The 26,060-nt window shown below is 43.4% G+C and overlaps 1 protein-coding gene across 1 annotated transcript in view; it reads right to left on the bottom strand.

Annotated features, from left to right (window-relative positions):
- LAMB1 (laminin subunit beta 1) overlaps positions 1-26,060 on the bottom strand; it is a 95,039-nt gene that overhangs the window by 39,920 nt on the left and 29,059 nt on the right. The window contains exons 7-19 of the mRNA XM_070946590.1: positions 24,046-24,248; positions 23,764-23,884; positions 20,977-21,165; positions 19,484-19,663; positions 16,769-16,881; positions 14,999-15,078; positions 10,212-10,347; positions 8,395-8,553; positions 6,412-6,539; positions 5,262-5,382; positions 3,470-3,674; positions 1,868-2,011; positions 224-455 (exon numbers count right to left, since the gene is read on the bottom strand). Of these exons, the coding sequence (XP_070802691.1) occupies positions 224-455; positions 1,868-2,011; positions 3,470-3,674; positions 5,262-5,382; positions 6,412-6,539; positions 8,395-8,553; positions 10,212-10,347; positions 14,999-15,078; positions 16,769-16,881; positions 19,484-19,663; positions 20,977-21,165; positions 23,764-23,884; positions 24,046-24,248 (2,011 nt within the window). The remainder of the gene's footprint in view (positions 1-223; positions 456-1,867; positions 2,012-3,469; positions 3,675-5,261; positions 5,383-6,411; positions 6,540-8,394; positions 8,554-10,211; positions 10,348-14,998; positions 15,079-16,768; positions 16,882-19,483; positions 19,664-20,976; positions 21,166-23,763; positions 23,885-24,045; positions 24,249-26,060) is intronic.

The raw sequence follows: 26,060 nt of genomic DNA, 5'->3' as shown, positions 1-26,060 counted from the left end.
CTCAAAATTTCCGCTGCCGGTTCTCCGAACTGCTCAAAATTTCCGCTGCCAGTTCTCAGAACTGCTCAAAATTTCCGCTACCAGTTCTACAGAACCTGTCAGAACCTGCTGGATTTCACCCCTGTTTAAAAGGTCGCCAAGGTTGGGCACTCCTGACGTTAAAACTTGCACGCATGCCACTTTGGAAAATCCACATTTTCTCTGTAGCCAAAAGAAGACATACCTCTCACAATTGGGGCCCGAGGTGTGATCACGACAATTCAAGCACTGTCCACTGTACGGATCGCACTCATCTGCGTGACCGTTGCATTGGCAGGGTTGACAGCTCGGGAACCCCCAATATCCTGGCAAACATCGATCACACGGACGGCCATAAATTCCATGGAAACAGTGGCACTGCCCGGTCTCCGGATGGCAGAAGGCATTTACAGAAGCTTGGGCGTGACACTCGCAAGCTAAAAAAAAAAAAAACCAAATCCATACAGATATCTGGATGAAATGGAAACCCATAATCAACGTACTTGTGGATTTTTAAAACTCCAGCTGGTTAATGACCAGCGATAGAAAAAATGGTCTCGTCAATAGAAGAGAATATTTGTAGCTCGGGGTTGAATTATGGGGTCCCTGGTGCTCTGAATGTTGTGGTTTTCTTGGTGTTTTATTATCCAACTAGGTAAATTGGGTTTTAATATTGGGTTTTTAAAATTTGGCCAAACCTTTTTTTTTTTTTTGCTTTAATTTATATGCCGCCCTTCTCCGGAGACTCAGGGCGGCTTACAATGTGCTAAGCAATAGCCTTCATCCTTTTGTATATTTATACAAAGTCAGCTTATTGCCCCCGCAATCTGGGTCCTCATTTCACCTACCTTAGAAAGGATGGAAGGCTGAGTCAACCTTGAGCCTGGTGAGATTCGAACTTGCAGTAATTGCAAGCAGCAGTTCTTAATAACAGTGCTTAGTCCACTGTACATTTAATGATTTTAATTAATTTTAACTATGATATTGTATATTTATGTTTTTAATCTTGGCTGTACACCGCCCCGAGTCCTTCGGGAGAAGGGCGGTATATAAATATTATTATTATTATTGTTAACATCAGCAGTGCTACAAGGAGGGGGGTTTGCGGAGTAGAGAAGAAGGAGGGAGGGAGACGAGGGAGGAGGACTGTGGGGTCCTTGGTGCTCTCTGAGCTTGGTGGTTTTCTCGTAGACATTTCATTACCCAACTAGGTTACATGATCAGTGCTACAAGGGAGGGAGATTTGCAGAGAGGAAGAGGAGGAGGAGGAGAATCGTAGAGTCGTTAGTGCTCTCTGAACTTGGTGATTTCTTGTAAACATTTCATTACCCAACTAGGCAACGTGATCAGTGCTACAAGGGAGGGAGGGAGGGAGGTTTGTGGGGAGGAGGAGGAGGAGGAAGAAGAGGAGAAGGAGGAAGAGGAGAAGGTGAAGGAAGACAATTGTAGGGTTCTTGGTGCTCTCTGAGGTTGATGGTTTTCTCGTAGACATTTTATTACCCAACTAGGTAACATGATCAGTGCGCAAGGGAGGAAGGTTTGTGGAGAGGAGGAAGAGGAGAAGGAAGAGGAGGAGGAGGAAGACAATTGTAGGGTCCTTGGTGCTCTCTGAGCTTGGTGGTTTTCTCGTAGACATTTTATTACCCAACTAACTAACTAACATAATCATGAAAGCTCAGAGAGCACCAAGGACCCCACAAATTTATCTTTTTATTTAAGCTCAGCTCATGAGGATTTTTACAGATGTGGTAGAAGAGAGGAACGAAAATATATATATTTTTAAAAAAAAGTCTTACCAAATAACATTTTAGAGCAGTAACAGAGTCTTCGGAACGAAGACAGAACTTACGTTTACATCCAGTAGGTCCAAAGCCAAAAGTGCCCGGGGCACATTTATCGCATCTTCGGCCAACAACATTTGGGCGACATTGACAATGGCCTCCGTTGGGATCACATACCGAACTCAATGACCCTTGCGGGTCACACTGGCAAGCTAAAAAAAAAAAAAAAAGAAAGATTTGGAACAAGTCATTCATTCATTCTTTCCTTCCCTCATTCATTCCATTTGTGTAGTGACTTTCCAATATCACGTAAAACTAAAACAATTGCATCACACATGGACATTAAAATGCACAAAAGCCAAGGAAATGGCAAATAACTTGCTAAAATGACTGATATATGTAAGTATCAGGGGTACAGAGAGATTCATTAGGCGGTTTTAGCTCCAGATTTCATTTTTTAAAAGGGCAAATACAGGGGTGAAATACTCCCGGTTCGGACCGGATCACCCGATCCGGTAGCAATGGAGGCGGATGGTTCGGAGAACCAGTAGCAAAAATCCCTGCCCTCCCCCCCCCCCCGCCCAGCTGAGCCGCACAATCATCAGAGACTTTTTTTTTTTACTTTTAAAAGCATTTTTTCTACAACCTCTTCGGCCGAAAAAATGCTTTTAAAAGTAAAAACAACAACACCACCATATCTGTGGGCACACAAGTGTTGCCCTAGCTCAGCTCCAGAGCACATGCGTGCACCGGCCAGCTGATTTTCGGGCATTCCGGGCCCACCAGAACTCGGGAAATGGGCTATTTCCGGCCTCCGGGGAGGTTGGGAAGGCTGTTTTTGCCCTCCCCAGGCTCCTAGAAAGCTTCTGGAGCCTGGGGAGAACAAAAAACGGGCCTTCTAGTCCCACCAGAAGTTGGGAAATGGGCCATTTCCAGCCTCTGGAGGGCCTCCGGAAGGGTAGGGAAAGCATCTGGAGCCTGGGGAGGGCGAAAAATGGGCCTACTGGGCCCACTGTGCCACTGCGTGCCAAAAGCATGGGGATCATGGGGGGGGGATCGCGTGCGCATGTGCGGGAGGGCAAGGGCATTGAATTATGGGTGTGGGCACGTGTCCGTGTGACCCTCCTGTGCTCCCCCCGCTTTTGGCACACGACGGCAAAATGGTTAGCCATCACTGATCTAGTCCAAGCAGACCGTACACCATTTCTGACAGAGGGCAGTCCAGTCTCTTCTTGAAAGCTTCCAGGGATGAAGCTCCCATGACTTCTGAAGGCAACTTCTGTTCCACGGGTTGATTGTTCTCACTGTCAGAAAAGTCCTTATTTCCAGGTTGAATCTCTCCTTGGTCAGTTTCCATCCGTTGTTCCTTGTCTGGCCTTCAGGTGCCTTGAAAAATAGCTTGACACCCTCCTCTCTGTGGCAGCCCCTCAAATATTGGAAGATGCTATCATGTCTCCCCTGGTCCTTCTCTTCCCTAGACTAGCCACCCCCAGTTCCTGCAACCGTTCCTCGTATGTTTTATCCTCCAGTCCCCTAATCATCAAACTTGGTAATTTGAAGCCTTGTGGGCTTCAACTCCCAGAATTCCCCAGCCAGCACGGGGGGAATTCTGGGAGTTGAAGTCCACAAGGCTTTAAAATGGCCCAGTTTGGAGACCTCAACCTACTTACCCAATGCGGTTTCGTGCAGCACGGCCGAGATGCTAAAAATTATGTTCCTGCAAACATCCGTCATGGGAGTTTTCACCACGCTCCGGCTGTTTTCCAGACAGCGGTATCTCTGAAAGGTTTCCCAGGCGCTGTTGGTTGTCACATCATCACCTCTGCCTCCAACCGTGAAGAGGTCCAGGGACTTGCAATATGGCATGAGAACCAGCTGCGAAATGACGTTAACCAAGACGTGTTACTATATTTTAAAAGGTGGACAATCTTTGTTATCATCCAAAGATACAATTCAGAGAGTGTGTCCAAGAAACACTCCCTAGGCTAGTGAGGGCTAACCTTTTTGCCATCACGTGCCAGGAGGGGGTGGGGTGGGGGAGGTTGGCGCGTGCGCGTGCCCACACCCATAATTCTACGTGCCCCGCCCTGCATGCGCAACCCTCCCTCCCCCCTGTTCCTGGCACGTGATGGCCCGGTAGGCCTGTTTTTCTTTCCCGCCTGGCTCCAGATCCTCTCTATGCATCTGGGGAGGGCAAAAACAGCCTTCCCCATCCCCTCAGAGGCCCTCCGGAGGCCTGAAACGGCCCATTTCCCAACTCCTGGTTGGACAGGAAGTGACGTTTTCTGCTGTCCCTAGCCTCCAGAGCCTCTCTTTTTGCCCTCCCCAGATGCATAAGAGGCGCTCTGGAGCCAGGTGAGAAAGAAAAATGGGCCTTCTCCACCCCCACCCAGACCCTCCGGAGGCAGGAAGCAGCCTGTTTCCCTACTTCTGGTGGGCCCAGAAGGCCCGAAAATCAGCTGGCCGGTGTGTGCATGCGCACCAGAGCTGAGCTGGTGTGCCAACTGATATGGCTACACGTGCCACCTGTGGCACGCGTGCCATAGGTTCGCCATCACAGTCCTAGGCGGTTGGGCTACATGCCTGTTTCTTCTACTTCATCTCAGGTGGCCCCAGAAGCCATTCCCAGGTTCTCCCCGATATGGGCAACTTTCTGAGAATTTCAGCAAGGATTCCATAAATGAATGAATGAATGAATGAATGAATGAATGAATGAATGAATAAATAAATAAATGGAGAACACGTGTTCTCTCTGCAGCTCTGTAATTAAAATGTGAGGCAGCTTATTCTGTGGGGTCCTCACTGCTCCCTGGGTTTTCTTGTGGACGTTTTGTTACCCAACTAGGAAACACCATCAGTGCTAGAAGGGTGTGAGGCAGGGGTGGGTTCTAAAATGTTTTACTACCGGTTCTGTGGGTGTGGCTTATTTTGTGGGCGTGGCTTGATGGTCATGTGACAATTCTTTAGGATTTAGCACAGATACTGGTCTACCAGGCTTTTAACTACTTGCAGAGCTGTACCAGTCTACCCATTTATTTTTTGCAGGCACTGGTCATATCGTCACCGCTACCGGCTCGGGAGAACCGGGCCGAACCGGGAGGAACCCACCACTGGTTTGAGGTTTGCGCTCGTTTGAGCACCCCGCTCCCTTGTAGCACTGATGATGTTACCTAGCTGGGTAATGACACGTCTGCAAGAAAATCATGAACCTCGAAGAGCGCCAAGGATTCCACAGTCATCGTCTTCCTCCTCCTCCTCCCCTGCTCTCCACACACCTGACTCCCTTCTACAACTGATGATGTTACCTAGTTGGGTAACAAAACGTCTGCAAGAAAACCACGAAGCCCAGAGAGCGCCAAGGACTCCATAGTCGTAGTCGTTGTCCCCCCCCCCTCCTCCTCCTCCTCCTCCTCCTCCTGTGGCTGTGTTACAACTAAAGGGCAGATATTAGCATCCACTTACTGAATCAATGAGGGTGTATGGATTTTCCACCTCTGAGTCTGAGGAGTACTGCGGCAGCTCCAACCGAACGGTGTAATTCAGACCCTTTTCAAAGCATATGGGGCGTGGAAGGACTGCGTACCTGTGTTAGCAATAGGACATCCATGAAGAAAAAACAATGTGGCAGGTTCCACAGCATACATTGGACATACAAGCACTGGGTTTCCTTGAGACTGTTGGTTAGATGACACTGAGTTTATATAAATACATCAGTCCTTCCGTGTGTCATCTCGGTGTTTCTTTGCTGACTTCTCCTTCTTTTTGTTACTCCTCCTCTTCTTATTTCTTCCTTAATAAATCCCATTCCTCTATTCCAATATTTTCCCCCAAATACATATATTTAATATAACTTTCTCCTATTTGCTTATCAAATTCTTTATCTATATCTCTTTTCTATCCAATCATAAAATTTCCCCCATATCTTAAAATATTCCGTATCCTCTTTCTCTTTAATCGTTAAAGTTAATCTATTCATCTCTGCGCAGTCCAAAATTTTTTCTAATTATTTCCCCTTCTAGAGGGATTTTTCTCCGCTTCCCATCTTTGTGCAAATATTATTCTTGCTGCAGTTATTATATGTATAATCAAGTATACATTTTCTTTACTAATTTTCTCTGGTAGGATACCCAGTAGGAACAACTCAGGTTTTAAATCAATATGTTGTTGATGTTGGAGCGTAAATCAGCCCCGTTCCCCCTGGGGTAATTGCACTTAATTAGAGACGGATGGATCTTGTTTTCCATGCTGTATACTTTAAAGAAAGAAACCCTGAAATATATTCTAAGAAACATTTTATTATAAAGAAATAAAACAAACTTACTAACTACATTGTTACCGGCAGTTTTATCACACAGACGGATGAAAGAAAAAGATCAGGAAGTTTTTTCCTTAAACTTAGACATGCGCAGCTCAGAAATCACAAGTCAGTCTTATCTCTGTTGCTATAGAGACGTGATACAGTTCTCTGGCAGGCTACCATAAGTCTTAGGATGGAGGCTCGGCTGACAGACACATAACGCAGTGATAGTTGAGTCATTTCTTCTATCCATATCTTAATTCTGTTCCGATAATCTTTAGCTTTTGGACATGCATTTCTCCTTTTGTGACTCACCTGGAACCGGGAGATAAGGATAATTCTTGATTGTCATCGTCAGGAACGGTATTGCCGCATCTACTACTAGGAGGAATTTGGCCCGGGCGATATACACTGATGGTAGCTTTCTCCCAGTGATCTGGTAACTAGGAAAAATGACCCATGTTAATTTTAAAACTCCAAATACACCCTGTGGATCAGAGGTGGTATTCAGCCGGTTCGTGTTTCTGACGCCGCACGCATGCACGGACGGGGGGCGTGAGCGAATTGCCGTGTTTTGTGACACTGGATGTGCACACTCACATTTCCGGTGCTGGGCGAACCAATTGCTACAGTATGTGAAGATCACTTATGCCAGTGATGGCTAACCTTTTTGCTGTCATGTGCCAAAAATGGGGGGAGCGTGGGGGGGTTGCACACGTGCGTGCCCACACCCATAATTCAATGCGCCCCACCCTCCTGTGCATGCGCACATGACCCCCCCCCACGCTCCCCCCACTTTTGGCACGTGATGGCACGGTGGGCCTGGTAGGCCCATTTTTTTGCCCTCCCCAGGCTCCAGAGCCTTTCTAGGAGCTTGGGGTGGGCGAAAATGGCCTTTCCCTCCCCCCGAAGGCCAGAAACAGCCCGTTTTCCAACGTCCGGTGGGCCTGGAAGGCCGGAAAATCAGGTGGCCGGCACGCAGATGCGTGCTGGAGCTGAGCTCGCGTGCCCACAGATATGGCTCCGCGTGCCACATGTGGCCCGCGTGCCATAGGTTCGCCATCACGGACCTATGCTGTGGATATCCATCAGTGTTATATAATGGAGGAATTAGGACTAGATGAACAATACAGAATTTCTATGCAATCTTGTTTTGGAGAAGGAGCAATTGAAGGCAGGGGGACGACTGTGAGAATCGTCACACACATTATCAAAATGCCATTGGTGCAAAAGCCACATATAGCCAGTTTGGTGTAGTGGTGAAGGCACGAGCCAGGAAAGCCTGTTGGGAGACCTTGAACCACTCACCAGGAGACGGTGTGTTCTAGTCCCACCTTATTCATGAAAGCCAGCTGGGTGACTTTGAACCAATCACCAGGAGACAGTGAGTTCTAGTCCCGCCTTATCCATGAAAGCCAGCTGAGTGACTTTGAACCAATCACCAGGAGACGGTGAGTTCTAGTCCCGCTTTAGCCAGGAAAGCCAAATGGGTGACCTTGAACCAATCACCAGGAGACAATGAGTTCTAGTCCCGCCTCAGACATAAAAGCTGGTTGGGCTACTTTACACCAATCACCAGGAGACCGTGAGTTCTAGTCCTGCCTTCACCATGAAAATCTGGCTGGGTGACCTTGAGCCAATCACCAGGAGACAGTGAGTTCTAGTCCCGCCTTATCCATGAAAGCCAGCTGGGTGATCTTGGGCCAGTCACTCTCTCTCAGCCCAACAAACCTCACAGTGTTGTTGTTGTGGGGAAAATAGGAGGAGGAAGCTAATGTTGATTATGTTCCCTACCTTGAGTTATTCATAAAAATAACAAAGGCAGGATAATAAACAAACAAACAAAAAGGAAATAAGTTAATAAAAAATAAACATTCAGACCACCAAGTGCATAAATGTTTAACTCGGCAGGTTTTAAACATCTTCTAAAACATCCGTATTCCAAGATACTTGGTGGCGCAGCAGACTAAAGCACTGTTAAAGTAACACCAGCTGCCTGCAATTACTGCAAGTTCAAATCTCACCAGGCTCAAGGTTGACTCAGCCTTCCATCCTTTCGAGGTAGGTAAAATGAGGACCGGATTGTGGGGGCAATAAGCTAATTTTGTATAAAAAAGAACACCGCTTGGTGGGGGGCCGAAAGCCCTACTAAGCAGTTATATACAAAAGTATGAAGGCTATTGCTTAATGCATTGTAAACCGCCCTGAGTCTCCGGAGGAAGGGTGGCATATAAATCTAACTAATAAATAAATAAATAAATTCCTCCTTCCAGCTGGATTCCATAAGCAGCCATTTACCTGTGGCTCGTATCGAATCAGAACATCGTATTCCATAGAAAACGGAATATTGTCAATGTAGAATTCCAAATATGCTCCTTCGGGGACTCTCACGAATCCTATTCCAGTCCAGGAAGGTACGCGGTCTTGAGAATAGAGGCGTTCCACTAAACTCACGCCCTACAAAAGAGAAGCAAATTATTAGTAGCGAGACTTGGGTACCCACAAGAGTGGGAAGGATTTACACATTCCTTCAATGGAAAAAATGGACGGGGAAGCTAATGGAATGGGCTGAGATTGGGAAGCTGAATATCCTGATTAAAGGAGAGATTTTGTCTAACCGTGTCTACTTGGAAATCACTGTTGGACATTGTGCTAGAACAGGGGTCAGCAACCTGCGGTTCCGGAGCCGCATGAGGCTCTTTGGGCCCTCTGCTGTGGCTCCCTGTCAGGTGATCCCACCATTGGCTGGCCCCGCCCCTCGCCCCCCCTGGCCTGAGAAGTTAAGAGCGATGGCGGGGGATAGAGAAGCGGCCAGGGCAGAGACAGAGAGATACAGAGAGAGAGGGAGAGAGGGGAGGGGAAGAGGGAGGGAGGGGAGAGAGATGTCAAAAGAATTTTGTGGTTCCCGGTGTTTTTTAACAACTGGTTCCCTGCCCGAATGACCAGCTGGGTAGGCGTGGCTAGCGGGGGGGGTCATGTGACTGGTGGAAGTGAGTGATAATCGAGTTGGCCACGCCCACCCAGGTTTTATGGCTCCCGGTGTTTTCTTTTCTGTGGGAAACGGGTCCAAATGGCTCTTTGAGTATTTAAGGTAGCAGACCCCTGTGCTAAAAACTGGGAAAAAAAGAAACATTTAATTTTGTGATTTGACAGTTAGGACAGTTGTGGTTATAGAAAAGACGGGATAATAAAATAAAATAAAATAAAATAAAATAAAATAATAAAATAAAATAAAATAAAATAAAATAAAATAAAATAAAATAAAATAAAATAAAATAAAATAAAATAAAATAAAATAAAATAATAAAATAAAAATTATATATATAAAATAAAATATAAAATAAAATAAAAATTGGGTATTATTGTTGATTTTAGAATAAGAGGTTCATGTATTTTATATCAGTATCTAGACCAAAGAAAGTTGGAATTTATTCTTTTTTTCCTCTTTTTCATTCTTTCTGCATTCCTGAGTTTGCTTTTTCTTTAACTTCTGTTTTCCCTAACCGCCTTTCTTTTGCTTTTTTAATATTTTATCCTGAGACTTAATAATTTTTTTTAAAAAAAGAACAGAAACAAATTATATTTAGCTATTTTAAGATAACGCACATGTGTTCCGTGGAAAATGTAGATAAAAAAAAAATACTACGAGGAGAATATTCCAGCAGTTTTCTCCAGATGTGTTGGGACTTTTAATCCCAGATGTCACATTCATCCTCTTACTGACAGATGCTTGCAAAAGATGACTACCAGCAGATTCCGTTCACACGCATGTATTGTTTGTTTCTATTAGTTGACAATGGTCTTTGTATGTTTTCCTAGACTTAGGAAATCTCTGACTATTTATTGAGAGTTGAGAGTTCAATCCCAGGTAGTAGCAGATGTTTCTCTCCCAGGGCAGACAAAGAAAATGTCTGCTGTGAACTCCATATAGGTGTCAGGAAGGGCATCTGGCCAGTAAATTCTCAGCTCTACCCAGTTGCCCCAACTCTACCCTGAATCAGGCACTACAGAAGGAGGAAAGAAAATGTGTATTTAAAAGATTTGAGGAGCGGACTAAAAGGACTCAGAGCATGGATTCTGATGTGTTTTGATTGCTAGCTAAAGTTGGTACTCACCGGGCCAAATTTGGCATCCTCTGCTTCATAGACATAATGATCTAAAGATATGAAAAAATAACCAGGTTCCACTTCCTGACACTGGCGACCAATCAGATGCGGCCTGCACTGGCATTGGCCAGATTCACTTGAGCAGCTGAAAAACAAAATGAATTTCTATTGGGCGTCTTCAGGACATTTTATATGCCTCTTTTCATTGCATACTGATAGATAGATAGATAGATAGATAGATAGATAGATAGATAGATAGATAGATAGACAGACAGACAGACAGACAGACAGACAGACAGACAGACAGACAGATGACAGGTGATAGATAAAATCAAAATATCTAAGAGTAGACCACATAAATACCTATAACCAAATAATTGATATTTCTGCTTAATTAAAGAAAAGTTTACAAGTTTCACTGATCTATCAATCAACCAAAATCTTGAGGACATTTTATATGCCTCTTTCCATTGTACACCAGAAAGAAAGAAAGAAAGAAAGAAAGAAAGAAAGAAAGAAAGAAAGAAAGAAAGGAAGGAAGGAAGGAAGGAAGGAAGGAAGTTCAAGATATGTAAGAGTAGACAACTACAAGTGTCTATAATTCAGAGATATTTCTGCATAATTAAAGAAAAGTTTGCAACAAGTTTCACTGATCCATCAATCAACCAAAATGAGTTTCTATCAAACATCTTATGCCTCTTTCCATTGTACATAAAAAAAAGAAAAGAAATTCAAGATATCTAAGAGTAGACAACCACAAGTGTCTACAACTCAAAAATAGATCTTTCTGCATAATTAAAGAAAAATGTAGAACATGTTTCACTGATCTGTCAATCAACGCAGCCACCCATCCATCATGAATTGTGGATTTAATTATTGCTTCATAGACAGACCCCAACACAGATATTTAGGTTGAGATCAAATAAGCGACTGGTAAACCATCCGATTCAAAAACCAATAATAATGATGATGATGATGATGATGATGATGATGATGATGATGATGATGTTGACATTGCAGTACCAGGAGACGCCAGAGTCGAAGAAAAAGAATGGAAAAAAATCACAAAATATCGCGACCTGGTCATCGAAACTACACGGCTATGGATGAAACATATTAACAGTGATACCCATTGTCATCGGGGCACTTGGTACCATGTCCAAGAATTTTATGCGATACATCAACAAATTGCAGCTTCCTGCAATAACACCAGCGGAACTGCAAAAAAAAACTGCGCTACTTGGAACATCGTACATCTTAAGAAGGTACTTGGTTGATCCCTAGGACGCTGGCAGCAACCCGTATCAACCATTAGCACCAGTCAATGGTATTTGTGATGCATTTTTGAATGTTCAGTTGACTTGAGTTTTATGTTTAATTAATAAAAGAGATAATAATAATAATAACAACAACAACAATTGTACATCTTAAGAAGATACTTGGTTGATACCTAGGATGCTGGCAGCAACAGGAAATGGAAAACCGAAGCTTTGCATGGACAGCACTTGAAAAACATTGAAGGAAAATGTGATGACAACTTGACATGAGCATGGCTTAAGATGGGAACCATCAAGAAAGAAACAGGAGGATTAATACTCGCTGCTCAAGAACAAGCACTACAAACTAATGTCACGAAAGCAAAGATACAAAAATCCACCGACAATCCAAACTGCCGACTTTGCAACAACGAAGTCGAAACTGTTTCAACTTTAATATGTGAATTCAGCAAAATCGCACAAACTGATTACAAAGCTAGATCCGACCGAGTTGCTAAATTAATGCACTGGTCATTATGTAAAAAATACGACTTTCCTGTATCCAAAAAGTCATGGGAACATAAAGTGGAAGGTGAAGATCTTGTGGGACTTTCAAATACAGACAGATCGTCACATGGAACACAACACGCCAGATATCACAGTTGTCGAAAACCGAAACATACAATTTATTGACATTGCAGTACCAGGAGATGCCAGAGTTGAAGAAAAAGAATGGGAAAAAAATCACGAAATATCGCAACCTGGCCATCGAAACTAGACGACTATGGATGAAACATGTAACAGTGATACCCATTGTCATTGGGGCACTTGGTACCACGTCCAAGAATTTTATAAGATACATCAACAAATTGCAGCTTCCTGCAATAACGCCAGCGGAACTGCAAAAAACTGTGCTACTTGGAACATCATACATCTTAAGAAGGTACTTGGTTGATACCTAGGACGCTGGCAGCAACCCGTATCAACCATTAGCACCAGTCGATGGTATTTGTGATGCATGTTTGAATATTCAGTTGACTTGAGTTTCATGTTTAATGAATAAAGTATATAATAATATCCGAGGAAGCAGGGAGAAACTTTATCCTATCTGGTGGAATTATTACAATCCCAGACAGATTTTGTCAAACTTCAGATGCTTCCTTTACTTGGCACTACAACTCCATCTTTTGTTATCGTTCCCTGGCTGTTTTCCTTTCCTTCGAAACCGTAACTTAGATTTTCGGTGCAGCTGTGCGCTCAGATGCCGTGGGATGGCCCTACGGTTTATCTGGGAAGGAATTTTTTTGCTGAAGGACATTCATCCCTTCAGACAATGGTTGCCTCAGCAGACATTACGGCTGTAAAAATAGGGATCTGGATTGCTGAAAGGTTTTAATCTGAAACGTCCGGATGAATGAGGTCATTTTCTTGGGAGAGGAAATGGGAACGCTGGTTAGGTCAAAAGAACGACACCCATTTACAGATGGTTTTGCAATCAAGACATCAGGATGTCCAAAGGTTAGGCCGCTTTGTGGCCCCGCTGTGTAATTTTAATGGGACTATTGGGAATAGCTACTGCCTGTGTGAGAAACGATTTAGGAAAAATGATCAGCATAAAAAAAAAAATAAGAGTTTCGGTTAAGTGGGCCCCATCTTAATTTCCTTAGAGAGCTGGGACAGTAAAGTCTAAAAGGCAGCAATGAGTTTTTAGCTGAAGCAATCGGATTGCGGAATTGTTATATCGACTGCCCAGAATTGCTAGGAATTGGGCAGCAGGTAAATTTCATAAATGAGAAGAGAAGAGAAGAGAAGAGAAGAGAAGAGAAGAGAAGAGAAGAGAAGAGAAGAGAAGAGAAGAGAATCAGGAATAGAATCAGGAATAGAATAGAAGGGAAGAGAAAGTAAGGGAAGGGAAGGGAAGGGAAGGGAAGGGAAGGGAAGGGAAGGGAAGGGAAGGGAAGGGAAGGGAAGAGAAGAGAAGAGAAGAGAAGAGAAGAGAAGAGAAGAGAAGAGAAGAGAAGAGAAGAGAAGAGAAGAGAAGAGAAGAGAAGAGAAGAAGGAATAGAATAGAATAGAATGGAAGGGAAGGGAAGGGAAGGGAAGGGAAGGGAAGGGAAGGGAAGGGAAGGGAAGGGAAGAGAAGAGAAGAGAAGAGAAGAGAAGAGAAGAGAAGAGAAGAGAAGAGAAGAGAAGAGAATCAGGAACAGAATAGAGAATGGAATGAATAGAATAGAAGGGAAGGGAAGGGAAGGGAAGGGAAGGGAAGGGAAGGGAAGAGGAGAGGAGAGGAGAGGAGAGGAGAGGAGAGGAGAAGAGAAGAGAAGAGAAGAGAAGAGAAGAGAAGAGAAGAGAAGAGAAGAGAAGAGAAGAGAAGAGAAGAGAAGAAGGAATAGAATAGAATAGAATAGAATAGAATAGAATAGAATAGAATGGAATGGAATGGAATGGAATGGATATGTGCTAGTCGTTCCTGACTCTAGGGGGCGGTGCTCATCTCCGTTTCAAAGCCGAAGAGCCAGCGCTGTCCGAAGACGTCTCCGTGGTCCTGTGGCCGGCATGACTCAACGCCAAAGGCACACGGAACGCTGTTCCCTTCCCACCAAAGGTGGTCCCTATTTTTCTACTTGCATTTTTTACGTGCTTTCGAACTGCTAGGTTGGCGGAAGCTGGGACAAGTCACGGGAGCTCACCCCGTTACGCGGCACTAGGGATTCGAACCGCCGAACTGCCGACCTTTCGATCGACAAGCTCAACGTCTTAGCCACTGAGCCACCGCGTCCCTTACAAACAAGTAGCTGAGCCTATTAAGAAAAGAACTAGATACACCTAGATAGTAAAAGGGAAGACTGCTGCTGCTTTCTTGTTTTCCCCCAGTTGGCAATTCTCTGAAGCAAAATCCAGCGAGATAAATTTCTAGTCTACTCAAGCACAAAAAGCTAACAGTGATCTGGCAAAGGAGACGGAAATTCAAATTCAAATGCATTTAGGAAGGAAGAGTGACTGGATCAAGAGGAAAGACCAGGAAAGTCAAGGTTGGATGGAGTTGAGATTCTCAAAAATGGAAAGGTGAAAAGTTTAGAACAGAACGAAATAACAAGAGTTTGGAGGGGGCTTTGGAGGTCTTCTCATCTGACCCCCTGCTCAGGAAGAAAATCCTATACGCATTTCAGACAAATGGTTGTCCAATCTCTTCTTAAAAACTTCCAGTGTTGGACCATTCACAACTTCTGGAGGCAAGCTGCTTAATTTCACTGCTTAATTGTTCTAAATTAATAACACATTGAAATTATAAGTAAGGCAAGGAATGAATCAACGAACGAAAGAACATAACGAAGCAGAGATAATTAACAAGCTTTGGAGAAGTACAGGAATGTGTTGATTTACTTAAGATCCACACACCCCCGTCTTTATAGTTTGCAACATTTAGCATCCCGGGAATAGAATATTCTAGAAAACTCTAGAAGGCTCCTGAAACATAGCCAGATTAAAAAAAAATGCATTTAGAAAGTTTGTAGGTATGGCAGTAGGAATTGAACTTACTTATTGTTGAGCGAGCCTCCTTGATCACAATCACAGGGGCGACACCCGTCCATATCGTTGCTCAACCCCCAGTTTTCAGGCTGCAAAGAAAGAATTCAGACATTTACAGGTAGAAGAACCTCCAATAAAGGAGAATATTTCTAGCTCAGGGTTGACATGAGGGGTCCTTAGTGCTCTCTGAGCTTGCTTGTTTTCTTGAAGATGTTTCGTGACCATACTAGGTAACATCATCAGTGCTGGATAGTAGATAGTAGAGATAGATAGGTGATGGATAGATGATACATGGATAGGTAGGAAGGTAGGTAGGTAGAAGATAGATAGATAGATAGATAGATAGATAGATAGATAGATAGATAGATAGATTGATAGATAGACGATAGACAGACAGATAGATACTGTAGATGAGAGACAGAGAGAGAGAGGGAGAGAGGGAGGGAGAGAGAGAGAGAGAGGCAATAAAGGAGAATATTTGTAGCTAAGGGTTGAAATGAGGGATCCTTGGTGCTCTCTGAGCTTGCTGGTTTTCTTGCAGACGTTTCATTACCCCACTAGGTAACATGATCAGTGGTAGATAGTACATAGTAGTAGATAGTAGAGATAGAAAGGTGATGGATAGATGATACATAGGTAGGTAGATAGGTAGGAAGAAGATAGATAGATAGATAGATAGATAGATAGATAGATAGATAGATAGATAGATAGATAGAAGATAGAGTAGATGATAGATAGATGATAGATAGATAGACACAGTAGATGATACATATAGACAAGATAGATAAAGTAGATGATATAGATATAGATGATATAGATAGATAGATGATAGATATACTGCAGATGATAGAGAGAGAGATAGAAGATAGAGTAGATAGAGTAGATGATAGATACAGTAGATGATAGATAGATAGACAAAGTAGATGATAAAGTAGATGATAGATAGATGATAGATAGATAGAAGATAGATACAGTAGATGATAGATAGATATAGATGATATAAATAGATAGATAGATGATAGATAGATGATAGAGAGAGAGAAGATAGAGTAGATGATAGATAGATAGATGATAGATAAAGTAGATGATAGATATATAGATAGACAAAGTAGATGATAGATATATAGAAGATAGATACAGTAGATGATAGATAGATAGATAGATAGATAGATAGATAGATGATAGAGATAGAAGATAAGAGTAGATGATAGATAGATGATAGATAGATACAGTAGATGATAGATATATAGATAGACAAAGTAGATGATAGATAGATAGAAGATAGATACAGTAGATGATAGATATAGATGATATAGATAGATAATAGATGATAGATAGATAGATAGATAGATAGATAGATAGATAGATAGATAGATAGATACCCTGTTTCCCCAAAAACAAGACATCCCCTAATAATAAGCCCAATCGGGCTTTTGAAGTCCAGACCGCCCCCACCCTATTGGCCTTCCAGAAAGCGGTGAAGACCTGGCTCTTCCGGCAGGCCTGGGGCCGTTGATCTCGTTATAGTGATCTTGCGAGACCCGGCCACAAATTGGAGTGTATGTGTTTTAACGTTTTAATGTCTTCTTTTAACTTTTGTATAGGATATTGTTGCATTGTTTTATTCTCTGTTGTAAGCCGCCCAGAGTCCCTCGGGAGTGGGGCGGCATAGAAATGCGACAAAATAAATAAATAAATAAATAAATAAATCAATCAATCAATCAATCAATCAATCAATCAATCAATCAATCAATATTATTTATAAACGGGAGAACGTACCAGACAATGATCGCAATGCTTTCCTGTCACCAGACGTTTACAGTAACAGTTTCCTGTCTCGGAGTCGCAAGGGTTCCCTCCCGGATGAGTGCCCAACGGACTGCAAGCACAAGCTATATTAGGAAGAGCAAGTAAATAAATCGGGATGAGCGTGTTTTGATTAATATTGCGTGTTACAAGACTTGCAATAAATATTTATCTCAACACCATCATTCGTTTTTTTTTTCCCCCTCTGGAGGACTAATGACAAATGACTTCCCTCTTTTTCCCTCCGCGGTTTCAGTTTCTCGCTATGGCTTATTTGTGCTTATTTATAAAAAAATTAATTTATGATATAAAATAGAAACACTACCATGTTTCCCCGAAATTAAGACCCTGTCTTATTATTTATTTATTTTTTGAACCCTGAAATAAGCGCTTGGCCTTATTGCCATGCGTTCAAAAGCCCGATTGGACTTATTATCAGGGGAATGTCTTATTTTGGGGGAAACAGGGTACGAGAGCAAATAGTAGGAAAAATAGGGGAAGGGAAAAGTGGGGAAAAGAAGGGAAAAAAGAACAAAAGGAGGCACTGACTTCCGACTCTCTTTGGTGCAGTAGAATAAGACAGCAGCAATAACAAGAGCATTTAAGACTTATATACCGCTTCACAGAGCTTTTACAACTCTCTCTAACAGGGGTGGGTTCTACTTACCTTTACTACTGGTTCACAACGGGGCCGCTCGCGCGCGCTCGATTCACTCACGCACGCACTCTTCTGCACAAGCGCAGAAACTTCTGCGCATGTGCAGAAGCATTTTGATGACATCAGTGGGCGGAGTCAGTGGGCGGAGCCTCCCGCCGGTTTTACTACCGGTTCTATAGAACCGGTGCAAATCGGGGGCAACCCACCACTGCTCTCTAAGCTGTTTACAGAGTCAGTACATTGCCCCCAACAATTTGGGTCCTCATTTTACCAACCTCGGAAGGACAGAAGGCTGAGTCAACCTTGAGCCGGTCAGAATCGAACTCCTGGCAGTAGGCAGAGTCAGCCTGCAATACTGCATTCTAACCACTGCACCACCAGTAAGGAGAATGAGAGAAGGGAGAGAGGGAGGAAGGAGAAAGGAATAGCAATAGCACTTAACTTATATACCACTTTATGGTGCTTCACAGCCCTCTCTAAGCGGTTTACAGAGTCAGCCTATTGCCCCCAACAATCTGGGTCCTCAATTTACCCACCTCAGAAGGATGGAAGGTTAACTCAACCTTGAGCCGGTCAGAATCGAACTGCTGGCAGTCGGCAGAATTAGCCTGCAATACTGCATTCTCACCACTGTGCCACCAGGGCTTAGATAACAATAGCCCTTAGACTTATATACTATTTCACAGTGCTTTACATCTCTCTCTAAGCGGTTTCCAGAGTCAGCCTATTTCCTCCAACAATCTGGGTCCTCATTTTACCGACCTCGGAAGGATGGAAGGCTGAGTCAACCTTGAGCCTGGTGGGAATCGAACTGATGAACTGCTGGCATCAAACCTCAACTTTTTACTTTTACATAATAGTATAAATTAGCTATTACATAATAGTATAAAATAGCCATTTCTATAACCACGTATCAATCTAATCGGTAAAACCCAAAATCAAAGTTTCATTTTTTTTTCTTCCTCAAGCATAAAGTCCAGAAGTGGTTTCCACGTAGAAACAAATGTACTTGTGTTTTTTTTCTTTGATCAAAGAAAGCAGTGGCTGATTTTTATTTAACTGCAGGCCAAAGTTGCAATGAACGGTATGACAAAAATTACAATCAGTAAGTAGTGTCCCATCAGAGCATTCTGTACAAGCTGACATAAAAGCATCAAAAACAGAAGTACATCCGATGCTCACCCAAACTATATTGGTTCGATAACATGTAATTTGCAGCTCAATAATACACTGGAAAGTTCATCACATCTAAATATAGGCATTCGCATAGGTGTCAGGAAGGGCAGCCGGCCAGCAAATTCTCAGCTCCATCCAGTCACCAAAACTCTATCCCAAATTAAGGGAGTTACACAGGAATATTTTCATTGTATTTCCACAAGGAATAGAATTAGAGATAACTACTGCTTCAGAAACAAGATAAACCATTACACTCCGAAATTTCACGCACACAAGGGTGTCCCGCAATTGGGATGGGCGATATAGAAATTTGATAAAGAAATAAAAATAAATTAAATAGGCCCAACTGCCTAGTCAGGAAAGAAACACACGGTCTCTTAAGTATCTCTCAAACGGCACCAAATTTCAAACGAATCGATCTTAATATCAATAAAATGAAATAGTATCATGGCAGGGACTCCAGGTTTGTAAAGAGAAACGATATATCAGCTCCAGAGCTGGTATTCAGCCGGTTCCCACCGGTTCGGGTGAACTGGTAGCGGAGATCGCTCAGCCCGGCTCTATGACGTCCTATTTAGGCACATTTTTAAGGCCGGGCGTATACGTGGAAGGCGCGCATGAGCAAAGCACGTACACAGAAGGCTGGGCGCATGTGCGGAAGGCGTGCATGCATGCGGCAAACCACAAAGTGCATACACAGAAGACGTATGCATGCACGAAGCGAGTCTGCGCGCGGGGGGGGGGGTCGAACCGGTGGTGACAAAATGTGAAACCCACCGCGGATCGGCTCCTCATCTACCAAATGTCATTTTTCAAACGTTTGCTCCACCTCAACGCAGCAAGGTGACACTTACACTGACAGCCATGAGGATTGTCTATGCTTATTCCGTAAAATCCTTCTTTGCAGGTGTCACAACGTTCCCCTTCCACGAAGAATTTGCAGCGACACTGTCCCGCGATGAGGCCGGCCGAGTAGTCGGTGTATCGGTCGCAGATTCCGCCGTTCTCGGAGCCAACCGGGTCACAGTTGCATGCTAAACCAAGAACCACATTTTGTAATGCACCCACGCCGCTGTTTGAACCCAAACAGGTAATCCTCAATAAATAAAACCCAGTTAGTACAAGCAATCATTCAATCTTGGTTTCACACGAGAACAGCTGCAGAACTCAAAGACTTGGTTCACTCCATGGGAAGACGTTGTAAGGCCGTCATTCATGCTAAAGGTTACCCAACTAAGTATTAAATGACATGGTGATAATTTTTGTCTATCTCGTTTTTTCTATGGTGATAATTTTTTGTCTATCTCATTTTTCCTACATGTTTCCCTTTTCTTCTTTATACCGTAACTGCTATTCTAATAGCAAATCCTCCATAAAAGTTATTGCATTACATTCTTGATTCAATTATCTTTCCTTCGATATAAAATTTTATGGTACTACTCCCCCCCCCCCCAAAAAGTGGTGTTATTAGCTAGTTTTAGAAAATACACTTTTCCCAAAAGGTTTCCACAATTTGGGCCACTACTGTATAATGTTTACACAGATTTGGTAGAAGGAGGTTTTCCTGATCTGAGAGACTGTTAATTAGCTGTCACTGAATAAGAGTTAGAAAACTACAGGCAATCTTTGACTTGTTGCAACCACAACGGCGCCCAAAAATTGCTGTTGCTAAGTGAGACAGCGGTTAAGTGAGTTCTGCCCCCTTTTACGACCTTCCTTGCCACCGTTATTTAAGTGAATCGCTGCGATTGTTAACTTATTGTTCAGTGCATCTGGCTTCCCTATGGAAGACTTTGCCTGACAGAAGTTCGCAAAAGGAGATCACATGACCCCGGGACACTGCAACCGTCATAAATATGAATCAGTTGCCAAGCATCTGAATTTTGATCACGTGACAATGGGGATGCTGCAACAGTTGTAAGTGTGAAAAATGATCCTAAGCAGAGGTGGTATTCAGCCAGTTCGGACCAAATCGGGCGAACCGGTAGCTCCGACAATCAGTTGGCCCCGCCCACCTGCCCCCGCTCTATCCTGTCCTTTATTTCCTGCTTTGTAGCTCATCTCAATTGCGCAACACAGCTGATTCCCTCTCCCCTCGCTGTTCTACTTACTGTTGCTGACTTGGAAGGTAAGCAGCTGAGCTTCTAAATGCTCCATTTTCAGCGTTGTGCGCAAGCGCCTTAGACACAAAGCACACGCTCACCGAACCGATTGTTAAACCGGCAGCATTCCACCACTGAACCCAAGTCATTTTTTTAGTACCATCGTAACTTCGAACGAACACTAAACGAATCGGTTGCAAATCGAGGAGTACCTGTATCTCCCGAGAAAAAGACGAAGGACTTACGTTCACAAATATGGGGATCGCGGATATCCCTCTCCGGATGTTGAAAGTAGAAGGGCTTGCACTGCTCACAATTGTGTCCCGCCGTGTTGTGTTGGCAATCGTCACACACCCCGCCACTGGTGTTTCCCGTGGCTATGTAAACAGCCATATCAAAATGGCACTGCGCGGAATGCTCGTTGCAATTGCACTCTTAAGAGAAGAAGGAAACAAAATGTAAGCGAGTCTCGAGATGGGCGGCGAATACATTTGATAAGTAAATTAAACAAACAAGTAAAAAATGATAGCTTAGCATGACAGTTGATCGACGGTCTCTTAGGTCACGAATGAAGGTGAATATACGTGTCCCGGGATAATGTTGCAGGATCCATTCTGGGTCAGTCAACGGGACCAGAGATTTTGTCTTCCGAGTTTTCGGACGTGTGCTGGAGCTCATCTTCAGCAAACTTGGTTGTGTGTTTTGGGCAGTTCTGTGTGTGGTATTTATAATGGTGCCTGTTGTGTGTGTAGCTTTTTAAATGTTGATTGGGGTGTGTTGATGTCTAGCTTTTAAGGAGTTGGCTGTTGATTCCTTGTGCTGCCAAGCCTTCACCTCCTAAGTACTTTGTAAGCTGATGGTAAATCAGCACTCCTGTTGATTACGAGCGGCCTATTTCACTTCCCTGGCTGTTTTTGTGCCTGCTCGTCCAACAATCTTAGTAGCGGCAAAATTGAATGTATGTGCTTGTTCATTGCAATGTGAAGCTACCGATGAACCCTTAATCTCTTTACGGATAATATAAACTTGTTTTAAAAAGCACCTTGTAAGGGTGCTCCAGGGCAGGGGGAAAGATAGGATGCTGTTCTCAAATATTACGGGAAAAATCCAGCCTTCTAATAATTTTGATTTTTAATTCTTCCCAAGGTTTGGCAATTCTATTGTGTATTTTCTGTTCTTCAGAAACAGAGCGCTTGTGATAGAATACTTTTAGCTGAATTCATTCGCATCCCTTGGATCAGTGGTGGGTTTCAAAAATTTTTACTACCAGTTCTGTGGGTGTGGCTTGGTGGGTGTGGCAAGGAAAGGATACTATAAAATCTCCATTCCCTCACCACTTCAGGGGAAGATTACTGCAAAATCCCCATTTCCTTCTGATCAGCTGGGACTCGGGAGGCAGAGAATAGATGGGAGCGGGGCCAGTCAGAATTTTTACTACCGGTTCTCCGAACTACTCAAAATTTCCACTACCGGTTCTCTAGAATTGGTCAGAACCTGCTGAAACCCACCTCTGCCTTGGACCAAGGGTGTCAAACTCAGGGCCCAGGGGCCAGATCCGGCCTGCGGGGTGCTTAGATCTGGCCCACGGGACCGCCCTGGAAACAGCGAAGGACCGGCCCGTTGTGCCTCTCCCAGCAAAAACGGAGCTTAAGAACAGGGTCCTGAGTGGCGCAGCAGACTAATGCTACTGTTAAAAGGTAGTATTTAGCTTCCAGCTGCCTGCAATTACTGCGAGTTCAATTCTCACCAGGCTCAAGGTTGACTCAGCCTTCCATCCTTTCTAAGGTAGGTGAAATGAGGACCCGGTTTGTGGGGGCAATAAGCTGACTTTGTATAAATATACACAAAGTATGAAGGCTATTGCTTAATGCCTTGTAAGCCGCCCTGAGTCTCCGGAGAAGGGCGGCATATAAATAAATAGAGTTCATATAAATGAACTCTATAAATGAACATATAAATACATAGAATTCAAGAGCCTTGGTAGTACAGTGGTCTAAGGCACCCTGTTATTAAGCTGGTTATTAAGACCAGCTGCCTGCAATTACTGAAGGTTCGAATCTCGCCAAGGCTCAAGGTTGACTCAGCCTTCCATCCTTTCTAAGGTAGGTAAATTGAGGACCCAGTTTGTGGGGGCAATAAACTGACTTTGTATAAATATACAAAAAAGGATGAAGGCTATTGCTGAGCACATTGTAAGCCGCCCTGAGTCTCCGGAGAAGGGCGGCATATAAATCAAATTAAAATAAATAAATAAATAAATAAATAAATAAATAAATAAATAAATAAATAGGATCGTCTTAACAGCATTTTGGGCCCCGGGCAAATCAGTGTACTGGGCCCCTACAACAACTACTCACAGGAATAAAAATGTAAATGGTCAATAAAATTCAACGTATATTTATTTTATTGGCACTTCCAACAAAATCGGTGTTGAAAAACACAATAATACTCAGTAAGCCGTAGAGTTGCTGTATTTATATGACACAAGGCGCATTGATACACAGATTAGTATGGGGCCCCTATGCTCGTGGGGCCCATCAGGCCCATGCGTTAAGACAGCCCTGCTTAAGAGGGCTGCGTGGAGCCCTCCCGAGCTCCGTTTTCACTGGTAGAGGGTTGCAGGAGGCCATCGCAGCCGAAAACGGAGCTCGGGAGCCAGTTTTCCCTGGCAGAGCACTTGGGCTGCCATAGGTGCCCCCGACACGACTGTGTATCAAGCTGGCCACACCCACTCTGGCTACGCCCCACCCCGGCCCCCCAAGGTCAAATACAACCATTTATTTATTTATTTATTTATTTATTTATTTATTTATTTATTAAATTTTTATACCGCCCCCTCTCCCGAAAGACTCGGGGCGGTGAACAGCCAGAATTAAAAACACACAATACAAATATTAAAATACATTATGCGCCCTCAGTGAAATCAAGTTTGACATCTCTGCCTTGGACAATTCATCAAAGGACAGATTCTCAGCCAAGATCAAACTTCAGTGCCATAGACTTTACAAACAGTGATTAACATAGTTACTTACTTTTGCAGGCATTGCTGTTCCGGCCTTCTGCGGGACGCCACGGCAAATCGTGGTAAAAATCCAAGCACAGCTCGCAGTTTAAACCTTTGGTGTTGTGCCGACACATGCAATGGCCATGGACCTGTCAGAAAATGAGACGAACAAGCTCAGAGAGCACCAAGGACGCCTCCGATTTCATTTTAGATGAAAGTTGTTTTCTGTCGTCAATCAAGGCCGATGCTTTTCAACGCCAGTGGCAGAATTACAAGGAAATAACATCAGAAAAGCAGTGTTGACGTTTACCATTCCTTCCACCTCTTTGTCGTAGCCATGCACCGGGGCGCATTCGCTGGCGTGTCCGTAACAGAAGCAGTTCCCCCGCACCACCATGTCATAAATGGCGTAATAATACTTTTCTTTGATCTCCATTCTTGAATCCAGAAGGTTGTCTCCCAGGGTGTGAAGCTTGGCAAAGTTGACTCTTAAATTTGTAATCTTTAACATATCTAAAAAAAAAAAATCAGAAAACTCGTGTACATTAATCTTTCTAAGAACATTACAGATAGTAACACTACATTATATTAGTCCTCGATGTATGACCACAATTGAGTCCCAAATTTTTTATTATTATTATTATTATTATTATTATTATTATTATTATTATTATTATTATTATTATTTATTGAATTTGTATACCGCCCTACTCCCCAAGGACTCAGGGCGGTGAACAGCCAAAAGATAAAATACATATAATACAAATGTTAAAAAACCATTAAAATACAATTAAATAATTTGGCCCAGAAACAAAATTTAAAACACCCCAAATTTATAAGACAAATTTAAAATTTAAAAAATTTAAAAACAGTTTAGAAGAGAGGTTAGGCCAGGCCGGCTTGCTGGAATAGGAATGTTTTGAGGGCACGGCGGAAAGCGCGCAGATCCGGGATCCTCCGTATCTCCGGGGGGAGCTCGTTCCAGATGGCGGGAGCCATTATGTTAAGTGAGAAATTTGTTAAGCGAGTTCTGCCCCAGTTTGCGACTTTCCTCACCATATTTTATGAATATACATTTTATGCCATATTTTACGTCACCGAACCGGTTCTCTTTGTTTGGGAGCTGAGCCCTCCCATCCACTCCCACGTTATTCCTACCTTTATTTCTTCTTTTTTAGCCCAGCTGATAGGCACGGCAGAGTAGATTGCCATACCTCAGCTGGGCAGAAACCTAATGCGCTTGCATGGAGCGTAAGTTCGGCGTGTGTGCGAGAGTAGCGAACAGGCACGTGACGAAGAGAACTGGTGGTAACGCTGGTTCGAACCCACCACTGGTCCTCATGTCCTGTTTTTGACACTCTGCGCATGTGCGGAGGTGGCGCGTGTGCTCACATTTGCGAACCTATAGCGAAGGTAAGTGAATACTACCCCTGGATGGAAGGCCAAAGGAGAAGGGGAACGGCAGAGGATGATGGGTAGATAGGGTCATCGACGCGATGAACATGAATTTAGGCAAACTCCGGGTGACAGCAGAGGACAGGAGGATCTGGCATGCAGTAGTCCATGGGGTCATGAAGAGTCAAACACAACTTAGTGACCGAACAACAGCAATAATTCGAATCGAATGATTTCCAGCCAAACTAACATTATATCACATATCAAACCACTTTGATTCCCTTATTGAGTTAAAAAAAAAAAAAGAGTGGTTTGGTGGCCTAGTGGTGAAGACGTTCGGCTCCTAGTCAGAAGGTGGAGAGTTCAATCCAGGGGTGGGTTCTACTTACTTTAACTACCGGTTCGCAACGGGGGTGCGCGTGCGCAGATCACCCACGATGACCTTGCGGCGGGTAAGCGGAGCCTCCCGCCGGTTTTACTACCGGTTCTATACAACCGGACCGAACCAGGAGCAACCTACCACTGGTTCAATCTTAAATCACGGCAGATATTTCTCTCTCTTAGGGAGCAAAGAAAAAATATATGCTGTGAACCCCGTATAGGCGTCAGGAAGGGCATCCGGCCAGTAAATTCTCAGCTCCATCCAGTCACACGCACTCTACCTCAATTAAGGGGTTACATGGTCATAAATAGGGATATTGAGCTAAACTTTCATACTTTGAAAATCATACCAGATATTGGTTACATTTTTTTAAAATCAGATAAGTCTGTTTTATATCAAGAGTGCATACAAATGCAACTTGTTCTGTTGTTTTTGAACGTCAGCAAAATACTAATCCGAAAACACAAAAATCACACGGACTCATACTTGTAATCGTTTTACGACTTTAAAAGCTTTTATTTTATTTACAATTCATTTTTCTTTCATCC

This window comes from Pituophis catenifer, unplaced genomic scaffold (genome assembly GCF_029215685.1).
Source record: "Pituophis catenifer annectens isolate HBS135680 unplaced genomic scaffold, rPitCat1.0.hap2 SCAF_7, whole genome shotgun sequence".
Taxonomy (NCBI): Eukaryota; Metazoa; Chordata; class Lepidosauria; order Squamata; family Colubridae; genus Pituophis; species Pituophis catenifer.
Note: the sequence above shows the minus strand (reverse complement) of the source record. Positions and strands in the feature narration are given on the sequence as shown.